General features: G+C 40.6%; 1 protein-coding gene across 3 annotated transcripts in view; it reads right to left on the reverse strand.

Annotated features, from left to right (window-relative positions):
• BOD1L1 (biorientation of chromosomes in cell division 1 like 1) overlaps positions 1–7,746 on the reverse strand; it is a 54,828-nt gene extending 47,082 nt beyond the window's left edge. For all 3 annotated transcript variants that reach the window (XM_077136416.1, XM_077136417.1, XM_077136415.1), the window contains exons 1-2: positions 7,383–7,746; positions 883–1,007 (exon numbers count right to left, since the gene is read on the reverse strand). In XM_077136416.1, coding sequence (XP_076992531.1) covers positions 883–1,007; positions 7,383–7,619 — 362 coding nt within the window. In that variant the 5' untranslated portion in view covers positions 7,620–7,746. The remainder of the gene's footprint in view (positions 1–882; positions 1,008–7,382) is intronic.
• Positions 7,747–10,441: the final 2,695 nt, after the last annotated feature.

Below are 10,441 nucleotides of genomic sequence, written 5' to 3' on the forward strand. Positions count from 1 at the left end.
GCAGGAAGACTAGGCGCTCTTTAAATTAAACTTAATTATCCTTTTTTTGGGTTGAAGCAGGAATAGAATATCCGAGTCTCCTTGTCTTGGCAAATATTTACATTCAAGAACAATATAAGATTGTAAATCTTTTTTGAAGTAAATATGATTTTAGGCCTCTGAGAACATTCCAGCTCTTCTCATTACTTTTATCTTATGTTCACCAAAAATGGCTTTGATAGGTCCAAGCACACTTTTTTGCTGAATCACCAGTAAAGTAATAGAGTTAAAGTAACAGTAAAATGAAAAAAAAAAAAAAAAAATGAGGGAGGGAGGCTATATCAGAAGATAGAAGGCATAGCCCTCTGAATAGGGGAAATTATTTTAATTTCAGTGATCTTTAATAACTTTATTTACAAAACAGGAATAACAAAGCCTGTTCTGGTTAAGACACAGTTAAGAAAATAGTTGTGCATGTAACTAAATAGGATATTACTGCATTTAACATCTATTAATATCATATCTAGATTTTTAAAACTCTCTTTCAGGTGGTACCATGGTGACTCAGTGGCAGAATGTGGAAGACCCTCGAGTCCTGGTGCCTGCCAATGCAAAACAAACAAACCCACAAATAAAACACCTCTCTTTCTTATTCCCTTCTTTCAGATATTTCTAAAGTCTACAGAAAAAAATATAGACTGTTAAATTTAGGAGAGAAATGTAAAGTGATTAGCGCACACTGCAAAGTTATAATGCATCAAAAGAAGTAGCCACATCAAACCTGATAAATTTGCCAATATCCTCCTTAGTTGAACAAACTTCTGCATCATTCTCTGCTTTTGAGATAAGTAGATTGTGAAATTTTAAAACCTACCTAAGAATTCTGTGAAATGTGAGACTTACTTGAGGACTTGCTGTCTAATGTTGTTTCTTAACTGGTTCTTATTAAGATGTGGACTCCAGGTATGAGTTGCTAAGTGGTTTGTAACAAAGTTGTCAACACGCTGTCTTAGATTCTGATAGGCAGGCTAGAAAGAAAACAAAAACATAAACGTTAAAAAGCTCTATGTTTTACAGTATCAACTGTGGCAGCCCTAGGAATTTGAGTATTTGTTAAGAATGTTAACATTTCTTTAATTACAGTATTAATGTGGACTGGCAGCAAAGTTTTATAGCTTATGACAATGATGCCTCAGGATAACTTATACACATTTAAATAGTGTAAATCTTATCTAAGAAAAGGGGGTTGGAGACATAAGGAATACAAAGAAAGACACATCTCTTCTTTGTAAATAAAGGGCTAAAATATGAGACATAAATAAATGGCATGGATGATTTGGAGCAAAGAAAGGGAGAGGAACAGACGAAGTAAAGCTTCATTGAGAATGTGACATGTGAATTAGAACTGTGAGTTTTAGTAATGCAGCTGGATCATGGACTTTGAGGGTACAAGGAATGATATAAGTAAGGAGCAAGTAGATGAGAAATGTGGGGGCCGGGGTTTGGGGAACTTCCAAATTTGGTAGCCCAATTTGGCTGAAGAGAATACAAACAAGTAGAGAAATGAAGTTGGAGACATAGTTACGAGCCAGGTGATAGAAGACTTTGGGTACCTGTTTTAAGAAGCTTAGAATTATGGGGTAGAGAATGGGAACCCAGCGCATGTATGACCGAGTGATATGACAGCTAAGCTTTCTACTGATTAATCTTTCTATAGTGAAAAAGCAAACAAACTTCAATGTTGAAAGGTATGGATCTAAGAGAAATCATGGAGGGGCAACTACTTAAATTAGGTATTAAATCTGATGTAAGGCAGTGATTTTCCATTGGGAGTGATTTTGCACCATGCTACTGAGGTGAGTGCTACTGGAATCTACAATGCACAGGATGCCCCTCCCAATGAAGGATTATTCAGTCCAATATGTCAACAGGGCTCAGGCTGAGAAATTTTGATAAAGGGAGCATTAGGACATTGCCTAGAAGGACTGTCTGACCATTCATTCAGGACAGCACACTATGTTCTGGGGGTTGTTTCCACCACTTTTGTTCTCTACGTCTTTCATTTATGTGGCTTTTTTGTAGATGAGTTGAGCATCTCTGAATGATTTTAAACATAACTGGTATAGCCTCATCTGCATTTCACACCCCACCCCCAAAGTTTATACTCCAGTGATACATTCTCATGCTTTTAATCTTTTATACCTATCATTCCCTCTACACCTCTAAACTTCTGAGCCCACATTAATCCATGAAGTTATCTCTGACACCAAGGTAGGCTTACATGGTCCTTCTCCCATGTTCCTACCATCTTCTTCATATAGCACTATTGGAGCAATTCTCACACTGCATTTTAAGAGGGGTATATTTATCTCCTCTTTGTTTTCATAAAGACTGCCTGGCAGACAGGCAATCTAAGCATAGTTGTCAGATGAATGAGCAACCCTCTTGAACACAGAATGATGAAGGTTTTATCCTTATCTAAAGTCCTTTCATTACTTCCACTCTTAAGACTTTTGCTGATACCTACTTTCTTTTCCATAAGAAACAGTCTCATGATCATTTTCAATGTTTCTTTCCATTTATTTAAAGCCAATTAGTCAAAACTAATTATTTTTCTCCAATGATTCTAAAACAAAATCCTTTCTAGAATTCCCCAATCTAATAAATCTTTATTAGGCGCTAACATCAAAATGCATTTAGCACTCCAGTTCTGCCATAACAAGTTCAAAGCCGAGCTACTCAACAGGCAGTTTTCCTTGTTTCCAAGTTTCGTTTTCAATATAAAGCTTAGTGACTAGAGAAATATGGATTCCATTATTCTAGGAATATGTTCATTGTTCTTTTTCTAGTGCTCTGGTCAAAAACCTGGAGCTCATCATTGACTGGTCTCTTTCTCTGCTGCCCCACAGCCAAACCATAAGCACATTCTGCCAGCACTAGCATCAAAACACATCCAGAACCTGACCACTTCCCACTATCTTTACTGCCACTACTCTGGTCCAAGCCATTCTCATCTCCTGTCTGGGTTATAGTAACTGACTTTCCTGCTACCCTTGCCCACCTGAAGTCTCTCTATCCATAGAGTAGCCAGAATAACTTTTCTAAAATTTGAGTAACCATGTAATTTATTGTTGAATAAGATAAACCTGAGTGTGAAAGAGGGAGCTACTAATAATTACATAGGGTCAACCCATCTAAAATGGAAATCAGATCATGTCCCTATTTCTAAATCCACAATGGCTTCCCAGCTCCAGAGTAAAATCCAAACTCAACAATGGCTTCCAAGCAGCCTGATGTGTAGACAGAGGTAGGGCACTCCTGCCTTACCTCCTACCACTACTTCCTCAGCAGGTTCTGCTGCTTTTGTTCTTGCTGAGGCTACTTAAACATCACCTTACTGAAACTTTCCCCTCAAAGTGAAAGATAAATAAATAAAGCACCCTTCATCCTGCTTTATTTTTCCCATAGAACCTATCACTATGTGACATATTACCTGCCTATTGTCTGTAGTAATATGAGTCATAACAGCAGGAATTTTTTTTTTTTCACTGCTATATCCCTGACACCCTACAACAATGCAAACTGGTTTGGTGCATAAGAATTGCTCAGTAAATATTTCAGGATGAATGAACTTATTCACTCCTGCCACTGATATTTCCATCTAATCTTAAAAACAACAACAAAAAAGGTAATAGTTACAGTGACCATGAACCATGTATTCTCAGGTCTTTATTGGAGTTTAGGGTCACCAATGGCCCTATGATTGTTTGGGGAGTTCTAATGGCAGCAGACTTTGGGATGGATGACTGTTTTGCTCTTGGAGAACACCTGACAGGTATCAAATGTCTTGATTCTTAAATATGTATGGGCTTGACACAGTCCAGCTACTACTACAACATTAATTGCTGGAATCAGACTCTGACATAAAGCAGTCTTCAGCATCCAATTATTAAAAGCACTATCTCATAAACGAACTCAATTTTATGCTATTCTTAACAGATGGGACCTAAAGATTCCATTAAAGTAATACTCCATTGCATGAGTAGGAAATTGTATTTCTTCTATGGTTAACTCATCATACCGATGTGACTGTTAAGATAATATGAAAGAAAACTTTGGCTTTAGTCATTTTTTTTTCTCCTGAGGTTCTCCAAGTTTTTTTCTCCTTTTTTAAAAATTAAAAGTAAGGAGTATAAAATGCTATTCAGTAAGAATAAATATTTTAAATTAAATTAAAATCTATATAATTGCCAGTTAAAGGAAAGAAAGATGGGGGAGAAGGAAAGAGACAGATATGGGGGAAAAAAGACAAGACAACCAGAAACAGGTACGGAGTTAGGAAGACAGAGACCCTGAGGAGTTAAGAAAGAATTTAAATCAAGCTCAGCGGTTTCTTTCTGCCAGGTGGAGGCATCATGTCATATACACTCTTCTCTAGCCTCAAATAGTTAAAAGAGGAACCTTATTCTGTGATTACTGAAACTGTGTATTATGCTGAGCCAGGCAAAATTACTTATAGTTAATCATTTTTGATCTATAAAAACAGCATTTTAATGTGTACATGTGCAGTTTTCCTGAAAGGGTCCTAGTTTACATCTGATTGTCAATGCAACTGCTACCCACTTCCCCTCAAGAGAGATTTAAGATTCCATTTTGAAGTATTTGCAAAGTTCCCTTCGGGGAATGATGAGAAAGGGGGAAAATTCAACTTTCCCAAGTTGAATTCTTGATATTCTCACAAGCAGTGTGGACAATCAAAGCTACAGACTGAGCCCCCAATCTTGGGGTTTGTTCATACGAAACTTAACCTCACAAAGGATAGGTCAAGCCTACTTAAAATTAGGTTTAAAGGTCACCCCCAAGAGAACATATTCTGTTGCTCAGATGTGGCCCCTCTCTCCAGCCAACACAACAAGCAAACTCACCACCCTCCCCCTGTCTACATGGGACACGACTCCCAGGGGTGTGGACCTTCCTGGCAATGTGGGACAGAAATCCTAGAATGAGCTGAGACTCAGCATAAAGGGATTTTGAAAATCCCAGAATGAGCTGAGACTCAGCATCAGGGGATTGAGAAAACCTTCTCCACCAAAAGGGGGAAGAGTGAAATGAGACAAAGTGTCAATGGCTGAGAGATTTCAAACAGAGTCGAGAGGTTATCCTGGAGATTATTCTTACACATTAAATATATATCAATTTGTTAGTCAACATGTAGTGGAGAGGCTGGAGGAAACTGCCTGAAAATGTAAAACTGTGTTCTAGTAGCCATGTTTCTTGAAGATGATTGTATAATGATACAGCTTTCACAACGTGACTGTGTGATTGTGAAAACCTTGTGTCCGATGCTCCTTTTATCTACCTTATCAACAGATGAGTAAAACATATGGAATAAAAATAAATAATAGGGGGAACAAATGTTAAATTAAACTTAGATTGAAATGCTAGTGATCAATGAAAGGGTAAGGGGTATGGTATGTACGAATTTTTTTCTGTTGTCTTTTTATTCCTTTTTCTGAATTGATGCAAATATTCTAAGAAATGATCATGATGATGAATATGCAACTATGTGTTGATATTGTGAACTACTGAGTATATATGTAGAATGGAATGATCATATGTTGGGAACGTCTGTGTTTCTCTACTGTCATATTTTTAAAAGAAAATTAAAAAAAAAAGATTCCATTTTGAGAGGATCTGGCAGGGATATCAGACACAAAACAGTAACATTCAGTGGGGATGGGGATGATGAAAAAGTTGGGTCTTAGACATTGCAGTCCCTTTGTCAGAGTATTTAAAATTTCTGCATGCACAATGATAACATCACAGATTTGTGGGTTTCTGAAAACAGCAAAGTGGAAAAAAAAGGCATTATTTGGGTAACGTTTACCTGCTCATAGTTAATCTTACTCCATTAAATAAAAAGGCAAATAAAGAAATGTTGGGCTTTATTTTAGAAAAGGTGGTGGTGCTTATTCCCTAAAACAAAGCAAGAGAACTATACACTTCCTAAGCAGATAAACACTCCCAAATAAACTGAAATCTCTGTGGCACCAAAACCCCCAACACCCTGAGAAGACACATCCTACTTCTGATCTAAACATTGGGCCCAATACCAGAGTATTTATAAGGGAAGGTGTTCACAGATTTTCAGGAGGCTTTTCCAGGAGCAGACAGGAGAATCATGTATAGTTTACTTCAAGGTCTGGTGAGTTCTGAGTCACAAGGAAGAACAGTTTTATTTGCAGATGTTGAAAACACCTGTTTTTCAAAGAAACAACGCTCTTTAGAACAACCAAACATGTTACGAGTGAAAAAACCCTCGGCCCATCCAAACTCCAATCTGAACGACCCAAACTGATCTAAGTCAAAAACAATTTTTCAGTGCACTCCCTGCTTCACTTTTGCTTCTAGAACTCTAGATTGTATTGCTTTCTATCCACCCTCTGTCTGCTCCTTCTTGGGGATTCTTTGATCACTCCTTGCCAAACCGGCTAAGTATTCATGTTCCCGCAAATATGCCACTCTCACGCTGATATTTAGCACAAAGTCCCTTTCCCTTCATGACCCCTAAATCTTTTTGGACAGGGAACCAAATTGTTGACCTCTCCCCACTCTTCCATGCTGTCCTCTGAACTCACTTTTTTCCCTGCCCTTTCTCCACTTCTATATCTGCTGTCACCTCTCCTCCATCTTCTCCTTAATGAAAGACTCAGTTCTCCCTACCCCTACCACCCTCTATTTTTTTTCTTAACCTTAAGTTCGTCTAAGTTACCTAAATCAGGCAGTCATGGTAGAAACCAAAGTAAAACCGCGATCTCCTCAACCTGCCTTCTCCCTGCCCAGATCTGCCTTATCTTGGAATGCCCCATAATGTTTAGCAAAACACATCGCAAATAATTTGACTCAATGAACACAATAATTTTCTCCAAAGGGCAAAGACTTCGCCCCTATCTCCCAGGAATCTTCAAGAAAAAAAGGAAAAATAACTTGAAAGTAAATCTGGAAAGAAATGAGAATGAATACAAAACTTGGAACAGACAGAATCAAGTGTTTTCAAACCAGTCTCCATAAGAACAAGGACTTACACTTGTTCACGGTATCCTCAGCACCTAAAGAGCGTCTGGCACATAGCGGGGGCTTAATAAACACTACTGGGTTAAACGGATGAAAGGATAACAGAATGAATGAAGACACCGCGCCTCGGCACAGTGCGTGGCACATAGCAGGTGCTGTAAGAGAAAGTGGTTGCAAAAGGAACTCAGCGAAAGGTGCACTCAAGAGGGGCCGTAGTGAGGAAGTCGAAGCGCGCCGGGCACACCCGACCGACGCGAGAGGTTGCCGGAGTGGGCGGCCCTCGGAGTCCTTCCCTTCCCCTCAGACCCTCAGCTCCCGCGCGCCCGCACCTTGGTGTCCACGTCGGCCAGGCAATCCCTACGGAACTGGTCGAAGAGCCCCTGGCTCTTGAGATGGTTCACGATCATGGCCACAAGCTGCGGGTCCCCTGCGTTGGCTCCCGCGCTGCCCGCCCCGCCCGCGCCGGGGCCAGCTCCCTGGCCCGGCGGCGGCGGTGGCGGCTGCGGCTGCGGCGGGGGAGGCGGCGGTGCCGGAGGAGGCGGCTGCGGCTGCGGGTTAGTGGCCATGAAGGCCTGGGGCGGGAAGAGTTGGGGCAAACGGCCGGGAGGCGGCGGCTGCACTGGTCCCGCCGCCTGAGGGAAGCCAACGGGATGTTGTTACGGAACCAGCGGACTCAGAGCAACCCCGGAAGTGAAAGGGAACCTGGGGAAGGGAGGAAAAGGCGGTGACACTTGCAACGACGGGGGCCGCGAAGGGTCGGTTGTGGCCGACGTCGCGTGGGCGTTCTCGCGATACGTGGCTGCGCCGTCCCGGAAGAGAAGCCGTCTGCGATGTTCCAGCGGGGATGGCTGCTTTGAGGTTCAGGGCGTTGTGAGCTTCCTACTCATGAGACGCTGCTTTCCATACACTGTGACATTTAGACCCGAAGCTCTTGCTCCTGCTTCAGGAAGCAGTCGAGATCCGTAGAGACTTATTGTGCGAACCGTGTGCGGAACTGTTTAACCCCAACTCTCTCAGGTCTCTGCGGGCTCAGTTCAAGATCCTGCCCAATTTTCTCAGTCATGAAGCTCCAGGGCGCTCCTGTCTTTTCCTGTTTCCCATCCCCATGCCGTTTTTGCCTTGGGCATCCCCTGTTAATCCTCCCCCTGTGCCTGCGGACTAGATGCCACTCTTCTGAAGCCCCATCTTCCCGCTGTTGAAGACAATCCTGCAGACTTTTAGTTTTAACAGGTTTTCTGTTGATTACTGTGATGAGAATTTAATTGTACAAACAAATATACAAACGTTCTTGACATACAAACGTTTTTTATATGGTGTACAATCAGTGGCTCACAGTATCATCACATGGTTGTGTATTCATCACCATGATCTTTTTTTTGAACATTTGCATCTCCCAAGCAAAAGAAAGAAAAAAGAAAAAGCTCATACATGTCTATACATGCCCCTTACTCCTCCTGCTCATTGACCGCTAGTATTTCAATCTATTCGATTTATTTTAACCTTTGTTTCCCTTATTTTTTTTTTAATTTTCTATCCATATTTTTTTACTCATCTGTCCATACTGTAGTTAAAAAGGAGCATCAGACTCAAGGTTTTCACAATCACACAGTCAGATTGCAAAAGCTCTATCATTATACAATCATCTTCAAGAAACATAGCTACTGGAACACAGCTCAACAGTTTTAGGTACTTCCCTCTATCCATTCTAATACACCATAAACTAAAAAGGGAATATTTATATAGTGTATAAGAATAACCTCCAGGATAACCTCTTGACTCTGAAATCTTTCAGCTGCTGACACTTTATTTTGTCTCATTTTTCTCTCCCCCTTTTGTTTGAGAAAGCATCCTCAATCCCTTGATGCTGAGTTCCAGTTCATCCCAGGATTTCTGTCCCACATTGCCAGGGAGGTTTACACCCCTGGGAGTCATGCCCCATGTAGAGGTGGGGAGGGAAGTGAGTTCATTTGCCATGTTGATTTAGAGAGAGACCACATCTGAGCAACGAAAGAGGTTGGGAGTGAATCTTAGGTATAATTTTATGTACTCTTAGCCTATCATTTGCAGGGATAAGTTGCATAGGGGCAAACCTCAAGATTGAGAGCTCAGTCTATTGATTTGGTTGACCCCACTGCTTGTGAGAATATCAAGAATTCTCCAAATGGGGAAGTTGAGTTTTTCCCCATTTCTCCCCATTTCCCCAAAGGGGCTTTGCAAATACTTCTTTATTCACTGGTCAAATCACTCTAGGATTTATTGGGGAGTCACACTAACCTGGACAAACCAACAAAATCTCATGACCGATTCAAGGTTCCATGTACTTATGGTGTTCAATTAAACTGACCATACAAGTTAAATTAGGAAATGCACTTGTCAAAATATAAATTTTGCACCAAATAGACATTTCTCCCTTTAGTCTCACACAGAAGTTGAAATTTTTATATATGAATGACCATTAATTTTCAACATTATGCAATACTGATATTCCTTTGTTCTTCCTTATGCAAAAACATTTTTTAATTTGTACATTTAGTTACTATCATTGTACACTCCAGACATTCCTAAATTATACCATCTCAGTCTTTATTGTCTATCTTTCTTTTTAGTTTCATATGTGCCCCCAGCCCTTCTCCCTCTATCACTCTCACATTCAGCGTCATTCAGTGTACTTACATTATTGTGCTACAATCAAGTAGTATTGTGCTATTCATTTCTGAATTTTTACAATCAGTCCTGTTGCACAATCTGTATCCCTTCAGCACCAATTACCCAATCTCTACCCAATTCTACCTCCTGATAGCCTGTGTTATTAACTGAAATTCTCCAAGTTCACTCATTAATTTAGTGAGACCATACAGTATTTGCCCTTTTGTTTCTGGCTAACGTCACTCAGCATAATGTCTTCAAGATACATGCTTCAGGATTTTATTCTGTCTTACAGCTACGTAATATTCCATTGTATGTATGTACCACAGCTTGTTAGCCACTCATCTGTTGATGGATATTTGGGCTGTTTCCATCTCTTGGCAATTGTAAATAATGCTGCTATAAACATAGGTGTGCAAATGTCTACCTGTGTCCTTGCCCTGTTGTCCTCTGAATAGATACTGTCATGGTTAGGTTCATGTGTCAACTTGGCCAAGTGGTGGTACTTGTTTGTCTGGTTGGGCAAGTGCTGGCCTGTCTGTTGCGATGAGGACATTTCATAGAATTAGATCATGAGCATGTCAGCTACATCCACAGCTGATTACATTTGTAATCAGCCAAAGGGGAGTGTCTTCTGCAATGAGTAATGCTCAATCTGATCACTGGAAGTCTTTTAAGGAGGATTCAGAAGAGACAGGCTCTTCTTGTTTCGGCTGGTGAGCCTCAACTGTGGAGTCCGTCC

The sequence above is a fragment of the Tamandua tetradactyla genome, chromosome 19 (genome assembly GCF_023851605.1).
Source record: "Tamandua tetradactyla isolate mTamTet1 chromosome 19, mTamTet1.pri, whole genome shotgun sequence".
In the NCBI taxonomy this organism is placed as follows: Eukaryota; Metazoa; Chordata; class Mammalia; order Pilosa; family Myrmecophagidae; genus Tamandua; species Tamandua tetradactyla.